Source organism: Typopeltis vanoorti, chromosome 3 (genome assembly GCF_054136105.1).
Source record: "Typopeltis vanoorti isolate ZY-2024b chromosome 3, IOZ_Tvanoo_1.0, whole genome shotgun sequence".
NCBI classification, from domain to species: Eukaryota; Metazoa; Arthropoda; class Arachnida; order Uropygi; family Thelyphonidae; genus Typopeltis; species Typopeltis vanoorti.
The window spans coordinates 48,842,310-48,863,789 of record NC_143551.1 but is presented as its reverse complement, the minus strand read 5'-3'; the positions used below and the strand labels follow the sequence as shown (position 1 = coordinate 48,863,789).

General features: G+C 38.1%; 1 protein-coding gene across 1 annotated transcript in view; it reads left to right on the top strand.

Moving 5' to 3' along the window:
- The window catches only part of ninaC (STKc_myosinIII_N_like and MYSc_Myo21 domain-containing protein ninaC), a 579,315-nt gene that overhangs the window by 284,478 nt on the left and 273,357 nt on the right, over positions 1-21,480 (top strand). Inside the window, exon 20 of the mRNA XM_090415596.1 lies at positions 14,673-14,826. Within this exon, the coding sequence (XP_090271722.1) occupies positions 14,673-14,826 (154 nt within the window). The remainder of the gene's footprint in view (positions 1-14,672; positions 14,827-21,480) is intronic.

The window sequence follows — 21,480 nt, the reverse complement described above, 5'->3', positions numbered from 1 at the left end:
GTGAATGAAGAGGAGAGTAGTGTGACAGATAAGAATGTGAAAACAGGAAGGCCAACTGAACAGGGAAACAGAGAGTTAATGTCGGTTGGTCAGGAAAGCAGTGTAAGGAGAGCAGATTCTGGAAGCAGCATTGAATGCATATAATGGGTATAATCAGAATAGGAATAAGCAGTGGTGGATTAAGGATAGTTGGGGCCCCTAGGCAAATTATATTTGGGGGCTCCCAAAAAAATAATAATAAAAAAAAATAAAAGTTAGGTGGCAAATAAATGAAATTTTGTAGTTTTGAATTTTTTGAACTTCTGGATTTTTCTGCCTGTTAAAGGGTTAAAGGATGATAAATAATAAAACTTTTTATTTATTTATTTTTATTTTTAAATTTTTTTATCAGTTTTTTTTTTATAATTTTACAAAGTTTTTTTTTACTTGCACTACACTCAAATAATAAAAATACAAAAAGTCACACTAAAAAGTTATTTTTGAAACAAACACCTCACTCTTACATGATTCAATAACAAATGAAGTTAAGGAGCAACCAGGCGAAACTTCCTATCTCGGCAATGCAATCAGTTTTCATGACCTCGAAGCTGTCAACAGCTGCGTGCGCCGACATTGGTAATGCAGTTTCATTTAAAGCGTAGATAAAAAGCACGCACTGTTCAAAATACAAAATACAAAGCTTGTCAACTAGTGCCAACATTGGTATTGCGGCATTATTTAAAGCATAGATAGTGGGCGCTGTTCAAAATACATATTAAAACGTAATAATTGTTTTGAAAAAATTTTTGCTTAAAATAATAAAGATTTTTATGATGTTTACTGAAAACATTAATCTATTTTAAAACACTATCGGAAAATGTCTTGGCTTGGGTCCCCCTCCCCCCAAACCTTGAGGCCCCTAGGCATGTGCCTCATTGCCTTAATTGGTAATCTGCCACTGGGAATAAGAAGGCCTGGGATACATGGGAAATAGTTGAATCTGAGGAGATATATGGGATAAAGGGTTATGAAGGTGAGCAGACAGGAGGAGTCGTGGAGAAGTCACAGATGAGGGATGACATGAATGACTGGTTACAGAGGGAAAAAATGAATTGATAATATGATAACTAATATTTAAGGAATTGACAGCGTATACTAGAAATATAAATTAAATAAACTTTAATATATATTTTCCGATATTTCGGCAAACGTCACGTTGCCATCTTCTTGGGAACTTACTACAAAGACACATGCACACAAGTACTAATAACAACAAATGAGACTGAAGCTAGGAAGCTAACGTTTTCCTAAAGTCCTGATGGTGCCCCCTGGCGGGCTATGTTGGTAGTTCTTGGCCTTTGGGCTGAAGTTCTTCTGATAAAAGTTTCCCAAATTTGGGGCAGTCTCATGCATCCAAATTTGTTGAGGTTTGGCATGTTCCTAAGGGCCGAGGCTGATTCCATGAATAGTCTTTCATACTTGAACTTGCTGCGGTGTATTACTGTGGCTTTCTTCCATCTTATTCTGTGGCGAGTATCCAGAGCGTGGTCTGCAAGCCCAGAGTGGCTGTACTGGTGAAATCGGATGTAATCCTTGTGTTCTGAGATTCTGATATTTTTTGTCCTGCCTGTTTGGCCAAAGTAGGACAATTTACAGCTGCAAGGGACCTGGTATACACCAGGTAGGTCTAGGGGAAGTGGTTGGTCTTTAGTGGAGCGGATAAGGGATGCCAGTTTTCTATGTGGTCTGTAACAAGTGGTCAAGTCATGTTTTTTTAAGATTTTATTGATTTTTTCTGAGGTGCCTCAGATGTAGGGAATGGTGATGGATTTAGAGTAATCTTTTTTGTGAAGGGGAGGGGGTGGTGGGTTGTGGATAACTGGGTTAAGTATTTTTTGGATTTTTTGGAGGGGGTAGCCATTGGCTGAGAAAGTGTCACGGATGTGATTTAGTTCAGTGGTTAGGGCTTGATCATTAGAACAGATTATTTTTGCCCTGTTGAATAATGTCTTAATAACTCCATATTGTTGTGAGGGGGTGATGGGATTGTTGGTGAATGTATCTGCCTGTATGGGTGGGTTTTCTATAAACTGAGAAAACCAAGGTTGCATCAGGTTGGTGGGTGACTAGTGTGTCTAGGAAGGGGAGGTTATTGTTTTCCTCTTTTTCCAGGGTGAACTTGATTCTAGGGTGTTGGTTGTTTAAGTGTGTTAGGAAGGAGAGGAGTGAATCCGGGCCATGTGGCCAAATAGCGAAAACATCATCAACGTAGCGAAGCCATATGGTAGGTTTTTGTGGGGCTGAGTTTAAGGCTTTCTCTTCAAACATCTCCATGAAGAAGTTGGCCAAGGGTGGGGAAAGTGGTGAACCCATGGCTGTCCCCTCTATCTGTTTGTAGAATTTTTCCTGCCAAACGAAATAGCCTGAGTTCATTGTAAACTGAAATAGGGCTGAGATATCGGGAGGAAATTTAGCTTGGATTAGCTCTAAGGTTTCTTTGAGGGGGACATTCGTGAATAGGGAGAAGACATCAAAACTGACCATTATGTCATTATGTTGGAGTGTAAGGTTTTCTATACTGGCTTTGAAGTGGGCTGAGTTTTTTATGTGTGATGGAGTATTGCCAGTATAGTGTGAGTGCGCGTTGGCTAAATGCTTGGCTAGTTTGTAAGCGGGGGAATCAATGCCATCCACTATGGGACGTAATGGCACATTTTCTTTGTCTATTTTTGGGAGCCCATATATGCGAGGGGGTCTAGAGTTATAGGGTTTTAGTCTGTTGGTAATCTCCACAGGCCAAGAAGTGACCTTCTTAAGGAGCCTATGGAGTTTTCTAATTTGTGAGTTGGTGGGATTGTAATCAATGGGGAGGTAAGTGGAATGATCTAATAATAAAGCCTTGAGCTTACCTGTGTAGTCTTTAAGATTGAGTACCACAGTGGCGTTCCCCTTATCCGCTTTGGTGTTCACTATTTCTTTGTTTCTCTTCAATTCTTGTAGTGACTTGTATTCACTAATAGATATGTTGGATTTTGGGGGTTTTGCTTTATTGAGAACACAGGCTACATCCAATCTAATATCGTTGGCAATGTGGTTTGGAAGTTGGCGAATCCCGCATTCAATTTGGATCATTAATTCCTCGGCCGGTAATTTCTTAGGAGCAATGGCGAAGTTGTGACCACGTGACAGAGCGTTGAGTGATAGAGACCATGTGACAGAGAAAAAATGAATTGTTTTGCATATCTATGAATGGCAAGAGTATCAAAAATAAAGGACATGAAATTGTTGCATTGATTGTATATTTGCCCCAGATTAGCTGGAATAAGTGAAACATTTCGATGAGAATGACATCCTGATGAAAATAGAAATGGAAGGGCGATATTTTTTGTGAGGACAGGAAGAGCAGGAAGGGAGGGGGAAGGAGTTCTGCTGATGATAGCAAATGAATTATATCTGCACAAGATTGAAATTTGAGTTGAAAATAGTGACAGTGGTTTAGAAGCATTATGGTAAGAAGTGGTAGTTAATAGGATGAAATATAGTTGGGTATTGCTATCGGCTGGAAAATGTAGAGAGTGGAGACAAAGAAATGTATAGATAAATTGGCCTGAGCAAGATAAGGATGATCAAGACAAGAGATAGACCAAGTACAAGATGCATATCATGTCAGAACCTCTAGAATAAAAACTCACTTTCCCATCCACTTTACTAACATTCATGGCATAAACATCAATATAAATGACATTCACTATCACTTAGTCATCCAGACCAGACCTCTTGCCTCTTGAAAGAAACCTAAATTGCAGCTACATCCACTACCATTAACCTTCCGTGCCCAAATTACACCTCACAATTTATTTTGCCACAATGGTGGCACCTGTACCTTGATGAGATCTTACATTGCTTTCTAGAAAATGGATAATTTAGAATCCCTGCCTGAGGAATGACCTCCTCTTGCTTAAGGTTTTCTTGCTCCATTTAGTAACATTCATCTGCTACATTTACTGGTCTCCAAATGCTGAAAAATCACTCTGACCTCTTCACTTTCTTCTTGATGAATCCAGACCATAATCCAAACAGTGAGGTTATCTTCTGAGGTGACCTTAACATACATAATTCCAACTGGCTCCCCTATTCCAACACCACAAACCAAGCCGGATGAGAAGCAGACATTTTTGCTATAAGCAATGACCTAATGTAAATATTACATTTACCTACCCAAATTCCTCATAACCCTCTTCACTTTCCCAACTCTTGATATCTTTTTAACCATTTCTCCTTCCAGATACACCATACAGGTCATCTACTATCCTCTTGAATTAAAATCTTGTGCAAGTCTCCTCTCTCACAGAACACCCTTCCTCCAATTACTCTAAACCCAATGTCACTCCAAATGGAATGACTTCCAAAATTTCTAATCCTCCTTTCATGTTGTGACTATTGCTTCCACTCCTCCAACCCAAACATCTATTCTGAGTAAGTCATAGAAATTATCATATTGCAAATGCAGAATAGTCTTCAGCATATCTAAATCTGATTTCATAAAGGCCAACAGCAGAAAACTTGTCTCCTGTCCAAATGGAAGTTGTGCCTTCTAATACTTTGCTAAGGTCATCAGATGTAACTTATGTTTACATGCACTTCCACCTCTCTCATCCTAATGACACCACTGTTACAGCATTCAAAGATAAAGCTGACCTACTAGCATCACTCTTTTCCTCCAACTCCTGTATAGATGACCAAGACAATTTGCCTTCCCCATACCAGAACCTAAGCATAAAATATCTACTGCTCTTGATGGTATTTCTCCAATTATTTCATGCTTTTCTCCAATTGTTTCATGTTTTTAAGACTAACACCTGTATTGTCTCTACAATCTCTTATACTTATCTGGCACTTATTTCAATGCATGGAAGCAATAAAAAAAAGAGAGAGGTCTACCATCAAACTACAAACCAATCACAATCACCTTAATGCTCTCCAAAATAATGAAGAAAGTGATTAATAGTTAATTTTTCTATTTCTTGACATTTCCTGGACTTTTAATCATGTCTGGAAATGAGGACTGCTAAACAAATTCGCATTCCTTGGGTCTGCCTGATACCCTCTGTAATTGGGTAGCCAGCTTTCTTTCTGGTCATTCACTGTGTGCCATGAGGGATAACTCCCTCCCTCTCTTTTGGGTTTGTCACTAATTCAGAAGTGCCACAAGGGTCTGTTCTATCACCTACCTTCTTTCTCATGTACATAAATGATTTACTCTCAATCACTTTTAATCCTATTTAGAACTTTGCTGATGAGAGCACTCTCTGTTCATCATCTTCAACCAGTCAATGTAAGTGAGATCAATGTCTTAAACATTGATCTCATTGACATTGACTGGTTGAAGGGGTTACACATGTGTGGTAGCATAGAGTGACTCATTATCTAGTTGTTGAAAATTTTACTTTTGTCACATTATCATTTGTTGTCTTCTACGAATAATTTATTAGGCATGCTATGATAAAAAATCCCTACAAACAATAGTGCTGCAGAAATTCACCACCAACTGTGTAAGGTTTATGGGCCTAACGTAATGAATGACAGTAATGTTAAGCAATGGTGTTGTTTCTTTAAAGAATGGCACAACATTGTTTACGATGAAGATCACAGTGGCTCGTTAAGTGTGGTGACAGATGATTTGGTGTGAAAGAGTGAACACAAAAATTCATAAGAATCATCATTTCTCCTCATGAGAAGGAGATCAACTTTTTTTCTCATATTGTGGCTGGTGACAAAACATGGATTTCATACACAGACATTGAGTCAAAACAACAATCAATGCAGTGGCAGCATTCATCATCTCTGAAAGCAAAAAAAAATTCAAACAGGCACCATCAGTCACGAGGTTTATTCTGTGATATGGTTCATTGGTGGAAAACAATAGTGTTACAGAAATTCACTGACAACTGTGTATGGTTTATGGGCCAAACATAATGAATGACAGTAATGTTAAGCAATGGTGTCGTTTGTTTAAAGAATGGTGCAACAATGTTCACGATGAATAGCACAGTGGCTGGTTAAGTGTATTGACAGATGATTTGGTGTAAAGAGTGAACACAAAAATTCATGAGTCATCGTTTCACAATTACAAAACTTTCTTTTGAATTCCTGGAAGTTTCACACTTGGTCATTCATGGAATGATGACAGAAAAAGCTATGGTATAAGAAATTGTGTACCAGATGAGTCTCAAAAATGTTGACCAATGCACATAAACAGCAACAAGTGGAATGAGCTAAAAAATGTTTGGAGCATTATGAAAATGAGAAGGAGATTAACTTTTTTTTGTTGTATTGTGACTGGTGATGAAGCATGGATTTTGTACACAAACATTGAGTCAAAACAACAATCAATGCAGTGGTGGCATTCATTATCTCTGAAATCAAAAAAATTCAAACAGGCACTGTCAGTCAGTCAGTCAAAAAATTGATACCACTGTCTTCTGGGACCAAAAATGGATCTTGCTCGTCGATTTTCTTCAGCAAGGAACTACAATTAAAGCTGATTCATATTGTGAAATGCTGAAGAAACTCAGACAAGCAATTCAGAAAAAAGATGAGGAATTCTATCTTCACAGTTCATGCTTTTGCATGACAACACATGAGTTCACACTGCAGCTCAACGTGTCCAGCAAATTCAGAAGTTTGGTTGAGAACCTTTTAACTACCCACTCTACAGCCCTGACCTCATGCCCAGTGACTACCTCTTGTTCCTGCATATGAAGCAGTGGATCCCATCTCAGCACTTTGAAGAAGATGAACTGAAGAACAGCATGACTCAGTGATTGAACTCATTGGCAGAAGTCTTTTTTGATGTGATTATGAAGAAGCTGGTGCCACTCTACCAAAAATGCCTGGAAGTCAAAGGCAACTATGTGGAAAAAACATAAAGTATATATGTAGGGCCTTTCCTTCATGCTTACATGGTGATCAGAATACATCTTCAAAATTTATGGAAACAGCTACTGTGTTAGAGTAAAACTTCAGTTTAATATAATCCAAAATAATCACTCAACGTTTTGACCTTCACATTAAGGCCATCATCTGGAGTAAAACTCCAGTTTTGACCTTCACATTAAGGTCATCATCTGGAGTATACACATATATACAAAGAAACAAGCTGAACTACAATCTACATGGTATTCTGAAGTTACATTGATTTAGTCAACCATTAAAACTACTGGCCTGACCTCTGGTGAAAAAAAAATTTACTACATCAAAGCTAGTGTCCTGTTATTATGTTATTATCTATTATCTGTTAGGTTACAAAATTAAATTAAATTAAGCTAGAGAGCATGTTCACACAAAAAAAATTTTTAATTATATAACTATACATATAAATTAGAACAAACCAGTATGGATGGTGGCCAATAAAACTGAAAATTTGCTTAGAGTCAGGGTTTGCTAGAAAACTTGAACTAAGTGGGCTGAATCTGTGCTATCCAAATTCTTGGGATTTTTAAGCCACCATTATTATTAAGATTAGGTCGTTTAATCAAAATTTCACAGGTTTCTTTAAATTTCCGTGCATACCAGGTTTTTGTATGATGTAAGGAACAAGTACTTTTCCAATCAATTTGGCAGAGATGTAATAGAAGGGGAAGTGGGGTTGGGGAAGAGAGACTGACTGACTGACTGAGTATAAGTGAAAAAGAGGCATATGGGGAATTGAGCAAGCCTAATATTAATAAGGCTATGAACTTGAGGCTATTATATATCACCACATTTTGAGGGAATGTGCAAGGAGTTGACATCTGCCTTTGCATACTTGCTTACTGAGTTTTGCATTAAGTTAAATTCCAAAGGAGTGGAAAGAAGGCAAGATTATATCATTCTATATGGGAGGTAACAGATTGTTGTTTATTATTTTAACGGTATATTAGAACACAGAAACTAAGTAAATAATTAGTTTATTAACTTATTGCTGATATTTCGCTGGTGTTATAACCAGCATCTTCAGAGCACAAAAACACTGTTTGTCACAATCCGCGAGACTATAACAACATGGTGTACGTAAACAAAATTGTAGCAGCAACACAAAGACTTGAGTCCTGATTTTGGCGCCCTCTATCTGAAAAAAAAAAAAAAGGCTATCATATATTACTCGAGTCCTAGAAAAGTGCTAGTTTTTTTCTTAACATGACTGTCTCCCAGATCTTCGGCAAGTTAATACAGCCATATTTGTTGAGATTTGGAGTGTGTTTTAGGGCTTCTGTCGCCTCTAAGAACAATCTCTCTGATTTATACGGGTTTCTGTGTAGTACGTTTGTGTTTTTCCAATTGATCCTGTGTGCAGGGGTATCCAGAGCATGGTCTGCTAGGCCTGACTTCCCATAATGATAATTCCAGATGTATCTTTTATGTTCGCTGATGTGGATGTTCATAATTCTTCCTGTTTGACCATAGTAGGCTTGATTACATGAGCAGGGTACTTGGTAGACTCCTCGATGTGATAAAGGAGGAATGCTGTCCTTGGGTGAGCAGATGAGGGTAGCTAATTTGCTACATGGTCTGAATGTAGTGCGTAGTTTATGTTTATTGAGAATTCTTGAGATCTTTTCGGATGTGCCTTTAATGTAAGGGATGGTGACTGTTTTGTTGTAGTTCTCTGTGGTGAATGGTGGGAGCTGTTTCTTAAGAGTGTTTAGTATCAAAATACTAAACACTCTTAAGAAACCCCTTCTTAAAATTTAGGGGACACATCGCCAAAATTGTACAATGATACAATTGGTGCATTGGTCATCCCTGGAAACTGTATAGAGAGGGTGTGAGTAGGGGAGTGAGAAGCAGGTTTTTTCATGCAGAGTTGTGAATAATTGGAATGCCTTGCCTGAGAGTGTGGTGTCTGCAGAGAATTTGAGCGTGTTTAAAGCATGGTATGATGAGCTGTATGATGTGTATGATAAAAGGACCTCCTAGATGAATCTTTGACTCCATCGCCATTTAGGGGACACATCACCAAAATTGTACAATGATACAATTGGTGCATTGGTCATCCCTGGAAACTGTATAGAGAGGGTGTGAGTAGGGGAGGGAGAAGCAGGTTTTTTCATGCAGAGTTGTGAATAATTGGAATGCCTTGCCTGAGAGTGTGTTGTCTGCAGAGAATTTGAGTGTGTTTAAAGCATGGTATGATGAGCTGTGTGTGTGTGTGATAAAAGGATCTCCCAGATGAGTCTTTGACTCCATGGGGTGTTGGGTAATAATAATAATAATAATGATAATAATTATTATCATTATTATTATTACGTGACATTCGCAAAATCCAAGTTTATTACTGTGTATCCTTCTCCTCTGTCCAAGGAAGCAGTCACTTTATTGTAATAAGTAAGTAGATTACTAAAACATGACCTCTCTTTAGCAAATCCATGCTGTTCATCAAAGATAATATCATTGTACAATTTTGGCGATGTGTCCCCTAAATTTTAGATCCTTATCCACTATCATCCCCACATCTCTTATTTCCTCAATCTCTGAAAATATATCCTCACCAAGCATAAATTCTGCATCCCATTTTTTTCCCAAATTTTAAAATCTTACATTTTGCAGTATTGAACTCATATCCCCATTTCCGTTCCCAATCACTCAATTTATTCAAGTCTTCTTCTCTACTCTTCATGGTTCGTCCCAACTTTGTATCATCTGCAAACAACTGAATATATCCATCCAAATCTTCACCAATATCATTCATATACAAGTTTACAGCAATGGCCCCAAAACTAGTGGAGTGTCTCAGACCCCTGAGACACTCCACTAGTCTACCTGATAGGTATCAACAAGTTGATATCCTTTCCAGGATATCAACTTGTTGATACCTATCAGATAGCCAGTCTCCAATCCAATGCACCAATCTAATATCCAACCCCATCCACTCTAGTTTGACTATCAACTTATCATGAGGTAATCTATCAAAAGCCTTTGCAAAATCTAAGTATATTACTGTGTGTATCCTCCCCCTCTGTCCATGGAAGCAGTCACCTTATTGTAATAAGTAAATAGACTACTAAAACATAACATCCCTTTAGTAAATCCATGCTGTCCATGAAAGATAATACCGTTGTTGTCAACCCAATTCTGGATCCTAGTTCTCACGAGCTTCTCCAGCAATCACAACACTTGACACACAGATATGCCCATAGTTTGATGTTTGAGTTCAGTTCTATCACCTCCTTTATGAAGTGGCACGATCTTGCCCTCCTTCCACTCCTTAGGAACTTGACCCAGTGCAAGACTTGTATTAAAAAAATATGTCAAAGCCGGCATCAACTCCCTGGCACATTCCTTCAGAATACGTGGTGATATATTATCAAGTCCCAGATCCTTATTTACATCTAGTTTGCTCAACTCCCCCATTCATCTCTTGCTCACTCACAGTCAGTCTCTCCTCCCCATCATCAACTGCCCTCAATCTCTCCATGAAGTCACATTCACAAGATTGAAAGCCCTTTATGAACTGCTCATTAAGTATCTCCACCTCACCTTCTGCAACAGCCGTCTTTATGCCATTTTCTCCAATGAATATCATCCTTCCATAATCATTCTTTCCTTTGCTGGCTGCATATCAAAAGAACTCCTTAGGAAATCTTTTTGGCTTCATTAGCTAACTACTGTTCATACCTCTCTTTAGCTATCTTCACTAACCAAGTCACCTGCCTTGCCTGGTCCTTGTAGTCCTCATGGAATTGGTTATTTCCTCTTCTCTTATGCTGCCTCCATAATGCCTTTTTCTCTGTATCGCATGCTTAATCTCTGTATTCATCGATTTCATTCCTACCTTATTTAACCTTCTCACCCTTGGAATACATTTAGACATTGCATCTACTAGATAGTTTTTGAAAATCCCCCAAGCTGTATTGATGTCTTTTCCAGCTAACTCTTTATTCCATGCTACACCTGCAAGCTGTCTCCTGAGCCCTTCATAATCACCATCCCACCCTTTAGTTCCACATATGTACCTTTTTCTTACAGAGGTCCACACACTGCTAGGCCACCTAGGTAATCACCTCATGGTCACTCTCACCAATTGGTGGGTGATTTGACACTTCATTTATAATTACATCCTCTGGTGAGATGACTAAATCCAAAACCCTCAATCCTTGTGTGCACTCTATTACATACTGTCTGAGGTAGTTATCCCTCAAAAACTCAATAAACTCATTTTCTTTACTTCCAGTTGGTATCTCATCATTCCAGTCTATATTGCCATAATTAAAATCACCCATAACGATCACTCTTTTCTTATTTGCTTGGTTAATACATTTCATAGTCACCACCATCCACATTTTCCTGGTTTATTACAACATCCAACCAAGTATTTCATTCCATTCACCTCTATCTCACACCATACTGCCTCAAAACTACTGGCACTATTTCCCTCTTGTATCTCTACTTTGTATCGACATAACTCTTTCTCTATCATCAATTAGTGGAACCATTTCATCTGCCTCATTTCTTACACTTCTAGCATTTGTATACAAACACAACAGCCCATTCCTGGATCTACAGCTAGTTCCACTGATACCACTCATTCAATGTGATCTCTCCATGCTCGACTGGGACCATTTTCCTTTCTGCTTATTCATTTTAGAACCCTTTTCAATTCCAACTGTTTCCTCTTGATCCCAGGTTATCCCATTCCTTTCCTGTCTACACATGCTCTCACATCCTCTTGGACCATCCACCTTTCTCACGCTGTGTACCCCTGTCGACCCTGAGCCTCCCCGTTTCCCTGTTCATCATGCACACCCATTCTCTCATTTTCCATACTCATGCCACTTACTTCCTCATTCATAATACCTCTTCAATCTCTCTCCTATCTTACCCTCCTACTCTTCCACATCACTTCCCACTTGATCTGATTCATTCTCTGTACTCACTTCTCAACTTTCCAGCAACAGTCTCTCCAAGCGACTTACACCATAACCACTCAAATGCAGTCCATTGCTTCCATACAGTTCACTTCATCCTTCAAACTCATTCCACACATTAACTAGTTGTGCTTCCCTCTCCTCACACATTTTAGCCAACATATCATTTGTAATCCTTGCTCTCGGCCTCATCTCACCACAGTCATACCTAGGCAACATGCTTACTTCCCTTCCGGTCACACTATTCTCTTTTATCCATCTAAGCAGCCTCCTGATATCCATTCTGACATGCTCTTTGTCTTCTGTAAAGTTATTCGTACCTATTTATACCATCAACTCCTTTGCTTGCTCCTTCCTCATATCCAATGCCTCAATCACTCTACTCATTTTACTGCCTGGAAAACATACCTTGTGCATCCACACACCTTTGATATAACGCCACTTGGTCGTCTTTCGTTGATTCTTTCGTACCTACTTGATTTGTTTTAATCATTTTCACCCAAATTTTCTTAATTTCACTCTGCATCCATTTCATCTCTTGCCTCATCCAACCCAGGTCAACTTTCGAATCTCGTGTCACCTTCTCTCTATCATTCAATCTTTCTAATTTTCGAACTCTTGACTCCCTCTTGACACTTTCGCTTTCGTTCATCATTTTGAGTTTCTGTACTTTCAGTCCATGCATCCAACTTTCATTTTCATTCATTCTTTCCATTTTTCCCACTTTTGAACGTTGCATCACACTATTTCCGGATTCATTCATTCTTTCGATTTTTCCAACTTTCGATCCTTTCATTATGCTATTTTCAGTTTCTTTCATTCTCTCAATTTTGTTTCCTTCCACCACATTAGCCTCGCTTTCGTTCTTTTTGCCATCCATTACAGTTTTCAAATTACTTGTTTTCTTTTTCAGTGATTTTTTTAACAGTTTTTTGCTTTTCTTTCACACCATGCTTCTCTTTCAAAAGTCATTCTTCCCACGGCATTCTTGCTACTAACACTTTCTGTCATCAAATTCATATTAGCACTCATCAAATTCTCGTTTAGCTTACACTTCACACATACCCTCCTTCCACAGCCCTAAATGTCCATGAACCAATGTCTAAATGTCTATGTAATCAAAAGAATACATGTAGCACACCTCACACTTCATGAAACATCTGAAGTCTAAGTTAAAGTCAGGCACTGACAAAACTGCCACCATCTTTTCTCTGCCGGTTACTACTCTAAGGGCCAAAAACAATGAATTTGTAATTAAATTTAAGCAAAATATCCTGCACACTAATAATGCTAGTAGCGCACAACTTTTATAGGCAGCTTTTACTTAAACAATAACTCATATACAATTAATTATTTCAAGAATAACTTATCTGAATCTGGAGCACTTCTTATACACCTTCTCTGCTGTTGCCTCATGAGCGCCCAACAATTAAAGATCGGCTATCTGTTAGGTGTCAGCAAGTTCTGTATGAGGGGGGGAGGGATATCCCAAAAAAAACAAGTCACAATGGTGTGCCTCAGAGATATGTTTTAGGGCCATTGCTAATTAATCTGTATGCTAATGCTATTGGGAAAGGTTTGAAGAGATATTCAGTTGTTTGCAGATGATGCAAAATTGTAAAGAACCATAAGAAGAGATGCAGATGTTGTGGCTTTACAAGAGGACTTGAACAGATGCTACACAGGAGTGGGGTTAACAGTTGTGATGTAGAGTATACAATTCATGGGTATATATTAGAGGAAGTGGAGGAAATGAGAGACCTGAGGATAATGGTAGATATAGGGATCTAAAATTTAGAGGACATATTTCTAAAATTGTGAGAACAACACAATGAATTCTGGCAATGATGTGGAGGACACTGACCTATAAAAGGAAGGATATTATGGTATACCATCATAATAAGGCCTTGATTAGCTCACATATGAATTATTATGTTCACATTTGGTCACCTGATTTTCAAAAGAATGAAGAGGTATTGGAAATGATTCAGAGACAATTGACTAAGGTAGTTTCAGATCTCTGGAATATTGAGTATGAAGAAAAGTTAAGAAAATGCCATTTACAGAATCTAATTGATAGGAGGAGAAGGAGGTGGGGGTGATATGATAGAGATGTATAAGTTGGTAAGGGGTTCTTATCAAATTAATGTTGAATCTCCATAAAATGTTGAGAGAGGAAGGGAAACAAGAGATCATTCCTAGAAGCTGTATAAGGAGGATGTGAGCAAAGGAGTAAGAAGCTGGTTATTTGCATGGAAAATAATGAATGATTGGAATGCATTGCCTAAGAGTGTGGTGCCAGCAGAGAATGTGAATGTATTTAAGTCACATTCATACACCGTATTATGAGTAGTGTTATTTTTTAATCCATAAGCTCTGTACTGCGATACAGGATTAGGGATAATCTGGTGCTATAGGTTCACAACTTATAGGTGGGAGATACAAAATTATGGAGGTTTTTTTTTTCAACTAGGGATAGACAACACCCTTCTTATGGTTACTTTGGTACAAGCTTGTGTTTTTATATATGTAATATGTATATGTGTACAGAGTAGAAAAACCTTGAAAATAATGCTTATTTTTCTCTCCAAAATTTCATTAGTTATTTTTTTTCAGTGATAGATGTTTTCTATGCACTTCACTCTTCCTTCTTTGTATATGATTTTCAAGATTTATTATTTTTGAAGAACTGTATATTTCTGAGGATACAGTGTTTTTCTAATTGTGATGTGCTTTGAAATGTGTGTGTTACATTTTTGGTTATTCTGTAATTTGTTCATTTTACAGAGAGAATATCTAAGTGAAGGTGTGGATGTACACCTAGTGAAATTTAGAGACAATCGTCCCCTACTTGACATGTTCCTGTCCAAACCATTAGGTTTGCTTTCTTTATTAGATGAAGAGAGCCATTTCCCCAATGCCACTGATCAGACACTTATAGGTAAGTTTATATTTATGCATATCTTTATATAGAACATCTTGAAAATAATACTCATATTTCTCTCCAAATTTTTATTAGTTTTTTTTTTCTTTGTCAGTAAAAAATTAAGATTTAAGGAGAATTTTAAGTTAGCAGATAAGTGTCCTAATTCTTTTTACTGAACTACAGTTGTAATCATATGCACACTGCTAAGAGAACAACTGGTTGATCACAATGTTTTTATACCTATTGTGCTAGGAAGGTTAACTTTTGAATTTGTGACCTCACTAATTGCAAATAGCAGCTTTAATTTATTCTTTTGTATATATGCAAAAGGACTAGTGAGATTTATTACGATGCAGTGGAAGAGCTGTTATCAACTTTTGTTATGTGCCTGGTAGATCAGTAACTTTATTACATTACATTATCATATTTTACATTAAGTTTACATTATTATAAACATACTATCAGCAATTTTCCTCCAATCAGGATTCCAATATTATCAGATCTTATATTTAAGTCTTCAAGATCTTTAGTCTTCTTCTGGATCTGGAACTATACATGAAAGGTTAGCAAATACCTGTTTTGTTTGGATAACCATACTACTACTACTACTACTATTAGCTTTGCTCATGTTTTTTAAGTTCTAATAAAAATGTATAAGCATTGATTTCTTCATTTTTAATATGATGCTTTGATGATGACATCTGTTTATTCCACAAATTTTTCTCATCAGTAATATCTAGTCTTTGATTAATTTGATTAAGTCCATAAGTTAAACTGATATGAACTCTGTCTGTATACAGTACTGCTAGTATAGGGTTTTGGCTTATTTCTCCCTTATTCCATATAAAGTTTTCAATTGGCTTCCCATCACACCAGCTTTTCTTGTCCATATTTAAATTGCCATCTTTACTAAATGGTTTTTTTTTTAATATATGACTCCCACTCATGAAAGGTTGGGGCTAAGTGCATTAGTATCACTACTGAGCTAAGGATTTTTTTTTTTTTTTTATTTCATTGAATTTTATATAGTCTAGAAACCCTGTTCTAGAAACCAAACATTGAACTTTTTCAAGTTTCAAGTAGTAAGAACTAGGATCCAGAGTTGGCTTGACAACAATGATATTATCTTTGATGAACAGCATGGATTTGCTAAAGAGAGGTCATGTTTTAGTAATCTACTTACTTATTACAATAAAGTGACTGCTTCCTTGGACAGAGGAGAAGGATACACAGTAATATACTTGGATTTTGCGAATGCTTTTGATAGAGTACCTCATGATAAGTTAACAAAACTAGACCAGATGAGGTTGGATATTAGATTAGTGCATTGGATTGGAGACTGGGTATCTGATAGGTATCAACAAGTTGTGTATGGGGGGGCGATATCCAGGAAAAGGAAAGTCACTAGTGGAGAGTGCCTCAGGGGTCTGTTTTAGGACCATTACTGTTTAACTTGTATATTAATGATATTGGTGAAGATTTGGATGGATATATTCATTTGTTTGCAGATGATGCAAAGTTGGGACGAACCATGAAGAGTAGAGAAGAAGACTTGAATAAACTGAGTGATTGGGAACGGAAATGGGGATATGAGTTCAATACTGCAAAATGTAAGATTTTAAAATTTGGGAAAAAAAAAATGGGATGCAGAATTTATGCTTAGTGAGGATATATTTTCAGAGATTGAGGAAATAAGAGATGTGGGGGTGATAGTGGATAAGGATCTAAAATTTAGGGGACACATTACCAAAATTGTGAAGGCAACACAAAGACTTCTGGGAATGATGCGGAGGACACTGACTTTTAGAAGTAGGGAGATTCTTGTTCCATTGTATAAGGCTTTGATTAGGCCACACATGGACTATTGTGCCCAGATTTGGTCACCTTGTTTTCAGAAAGATGAAGAGATGTTGGAAAGGGTACAGAGGTGACTGACTAGGGTAGTTTCTAACCTCTGGAATGTTGAGTATGAGGAAAGATTGAGAAGATGCAACTTGCAGAGTCTGGTGGACAGAAGGAAGAGGGGAGATATGATAGAGACCTAAAGTTGGCAGGGGTTGTTATAAGATCAATGCTGGAGAGGTTCTGCAGAAAATAGAGTCAGATCAGGGGAGAACCAGAGGTCATCCCTGGAAACTGTATAAAGAGGATGTGAGTAGGGTAGTGAGAGGCAGGTTTTTTTTGTGTAAAGTTGTAAATGATTGGAATGCCTTGCCTGAGAGTGTTGTGTGTGCAAGGAGTTTGAATGTGTTTAAGACATGGTATGATGAGCTGTGTGTGTGATAAAAGGACCTCCCAGATGATTAAGTTAAGGGGATAATAAATCCCTCGTTATTTTAAAGCCAGATACGAAACTCGGATGGAGCTTGCTCCATCTTTGACATGAGTTTCCATAGTGTTGTACTACCCAAGTGATGACTTATGCTTGGACTCACCGATAGTTCTTTGGCATGAAACTCTTAGATTTCGATCTCAGAGTTTCGTATCCGGCTTTAAAATAATGAGGGATTTATTATCCTCTTAACTTAATTTACACTGCTGGAAAAATAGCCTCTTGGCTCTTTATAATAAAAAAGTTGCTTCAGGCCTTCAATGAGCAGACTGGTAGTCTCATACTAGATGATAAAATTCAGCTACCACTTAAAGATAATCACTAACATTCACAACAATAGCAAGATTTCAACCCTCAGCTTTCATGTATTAAAGCTTTAGTGCTGGGAGGACATCATGTTGGAGGTTTAATGGAATATTAGCAGCACTAGAAAAGGATTAAAAATTCATTTTAAGGCTTCCAATATTTTGTCTCAGTCACTGAGAAATCTTCAGGGATTACTAATAACTCTTGTAACATACACACACAAAAACAACACAATACTAAATGAAACACGTGGGTGACTCTAAAGTCCTGTCTAGGTGGTGAGCCCTCTATGAGCATTTGTAGGTGGCCTAAGATGTAAACTGAGACCTCTGATAATTATTGTTTCCCAAATTTTGGGAAGTTTTTTGCATCCGTATATATTTAAACTCAGTTGATTTCTGAGTGCTGCTGCAGATTCTAAAAACAGTCTTTCCTTTTTAAATTTACTATGGTGGGGGTATGGTGGTTTTCTTCCAAGAAATCCTGTGGGTTGTATCCAAGACATAGTCTGCAAGGCGATATTGTCCATAGTCGTGATTGCAGATGTATGATTTGTGTTCTAAATGGATGGTCATGATCTACCTATCTGTCTGAAGTAAGCTTACAGGAACAGGATACATTATATACTCCAAACACTGAGATAGGAGGGAGCTGATCTTTGGTAGAATGGATAAGGGTAGCAAGTTTCCCACGAGGCTTAAAAACTGTGCAGAGGTTGTACTTTTTTAAAGGCCTGGCTATTTTTTTCTGATGTACCACAGATGTAGGTGATGGTAATGGCATTTCGGAAATCCTTCTGAAACAATCGCCAAGGAAGTCACCATGTGTTTTATTTAGTATTGTGTTGTCTTTGTGTGTGTGTGTGCGTGTGTGTGTGTGTGTGTGTGTGTGTGTGTGTGTGTGTGTGTGTGTGTGTGTGTGTGTGTGTGTGTGTGTGTGTTACAAAAGTTATTTGTAATCCCTGAAGATGTGTCAGTGACTGAGACAAAATATTGGAAGCATTAAAATTAGTTTTTAATCCTTTCCTAGTGTTGTAAATATTCCATTAAACCTCCAACATGACAATCCTTGGGCTGTTGGTTGGAGAGTGGATACACTAACTTAACCAACCAGGCCACCATGATGAGAAGGCATAAAATCAAGAAGTTAATGTAGCTAACAATCAAAGGGCACTTGTGAAACAAGATAGCACAGCCAAACAGGTTGTACAACAGGAGGAAGATGGATATGAGGTTGAAGATGTGGTGGTTGTAGGACAAGATGATGGAATGCATAAAGGTGAGGACGAGACAGGCATGATTGGCAATCGAAGTCAGGATCAGGGATATTATTATTATTATTATTATTAAACAAGACCTCATGGAGTCAAAGACTCATCTAGGAGGTCCTTTTATCTCACACACATCTCATCATACCAGGTCTTAAACACATTCAAACTCCTTGCAGACACCACACTCTCAGGCAAGGCATTCCAATCATTCACAACTCTGCACGAAAAAACCCTGCCTCTCACTTCCCTACTCACACCCTCTTTATACAGTTTCCAGGGATGATCTCTGGTTCTCCCCTCATCTCCCACTATTCTCTGTAGAACTTCTCCACCATTGATCCTATAACAACCCCTTACCAACTTGTAGGTCTCTATTATATCACCCTCTTCCTTCTCTCCACTAGACTCTGCAAATTACATCTTTTCAATCTTTTCTCATACTCGACATTCCAGAGGTCAGAAACTACCTTAGTCAGTCGCCTTTGGACCCTTTCCAACATCTCTTCATCCTTCTGAAAACCAGGTGACCGAATCTGGGTACAATAGTCCATGTGTAGCCTAATCAAAGCCTTATACAATAGAACAAGAATCTCCCTACTTCTACACGTCAGTGTCCTCCTCATCATTCCCAGAAGTCTTTGTGTTGTCTTCACAATTTTGGCGATGTGTCCCCTAAATTTTAGATCCTTATCCACTATCACTCCCAGATCTCTTATTTCCTCTACTTCCAACAATATATTCTCACCAAGCATAAATTCTGCATCCCATCTTTGTTTTCCAAATTTTAAAACCTTACATTTTGCAACATTGAACTCACATCCCCATTTGCTTACCCAATCACTCAATTTATTCAAGTCTTCTTGCAAGGCCACAACATCTTCACTACTCTTTATGGTTCGTCCCAACTTTGCATCATCTGCAAACAACTGAATATCTCCATCCAAATCTTCGCCAATATCATTAATATACAAGTTAGATAGTAATGGCCCTAAAACAGATCCCTGAGGCACTCCACAAGTGACTTTCCTTTTCCTGGATATTGCAACCCCATACACAACTTGTTGATACCTATCAGATAGCCAGTCTCCAATCCAATGCACTAATCTAATATCCAACCCCATCTGCTCTAGTTTGACTGTTAACTTATCATGAGCTACTCTATCAAAAGCTTTTGCGAAATCCAAGTATATTACTGTGTATCCTTCTCCTCTGTCCAAGGAAGCAGTCACTTTATTGTAATAAGTAAGTAGATTACTAAAACACGACCTCCCTTTAACAAATCCATGCTGTCCATCAAAGATTATACCATTGTTGTCAACCCAACTCTGGATCCTAGTTCTCACAAGCTTCTCCAACAACTTAACCACAACACCTGACACACAGATAGGCCTATAGTTTGATGCTTGAGTTCGATCACTTCCTTTATGAAGTGGCACAATCTTGCCCTCCTTCCACTCTTTAGGAACTTGACCAAGTGCAAGACTCATATTAAAAAAATATGTCAAGGCAGGTGTCAACTCTCTGGCACATTCCTTCAGAATACACGGTGATATATTATCAAGTCCCACAGCCTTATTTACATCTAGTTTACTCAACTCCCCAAACACCTCTTGCTCACTTACAGTCAGTCTCTCCTCCCCATCATCAACTGCTCTTAATCTCTCCATGAAGTCACAATCACAAGATTGAAAGATCTTTATGAACTGCTCATTAAGTATCTCCACCACACATTCTGCAACAGCTGTCTTTATACCATTTTCTCCAATCAGTGTCATCCTTCCATAATCATTCTTTCTTTTGCTGGCTACATATCGAAAGAACTCCTTAGGATTCTTTTTAGCTTCATTAGCTAACTGCTGTTCATACCTCTCTTTAGCTACTCTCACCAACCAAGTCACCCTCCTTGCCTGGTCTTTTGTAGACCTCATGAAATTGCTTACTTTCACTTCTCTTATGCTGCCTCCACAATGTCCTTTTTCTCTGTATTGCATGCATAATCTCTTTATTCATCCATCTCACACCTACCTTATTTAACCTTCTCACCCGTGGTATACATTTAGACATTGCATCCACTAAATATTTTTTGAAAATCCCCCAAGCTGCATTGATCTCTTTTCCAGCTAACTCCTCATTCCATGCTACACCTGCAAGCTGTCTCCTGAGATCTTCATAATCACCCCCCTTGTAGTTCCACATATACCCTTTTTTCACAGGGGTCCTTGCACTGCTGGCAACCACCCAAGTAATCACCTCATGGTCACTTTCACTAATTGGTGGATGATTTGATACCTCATTGATAATTACATCCTCCGATGAGATGACCAAATCCAAGGCCCTTAATCCTCTTGTGCCCTCTGTTACATACTGTCTGAGGTAGTTATCCCTCAAAAACTCAAGAAACTCATTTTCTTTACTTCCAGTTGCTATCTCTTCATTCCAGTCTATATTGCCATAATTAAAATCACCCATAATGATTATGGTTAGAAATCTTTCTAACTTTCTAACTCAAGACCCCCTCTTTTTCCCTCTCATTCATCCTTCTTTGTTTCCGTACTTTCGGTCCAACATATGTCCAACTTTCACTATCATTCTTCTCACTTTCACTCTCACATATCTTTCTTTGTTTCCGTACTTTCGGACTAACATGCATCCAACTTTTGCTATAATTCTTCTCACTTTTACTGTCATTCATCTTTCTTTGGTTCAGCACTTTCGTTCCAACATGCGTCCAACTTTCGCCATCAGTCATTCTTTTTCGCTA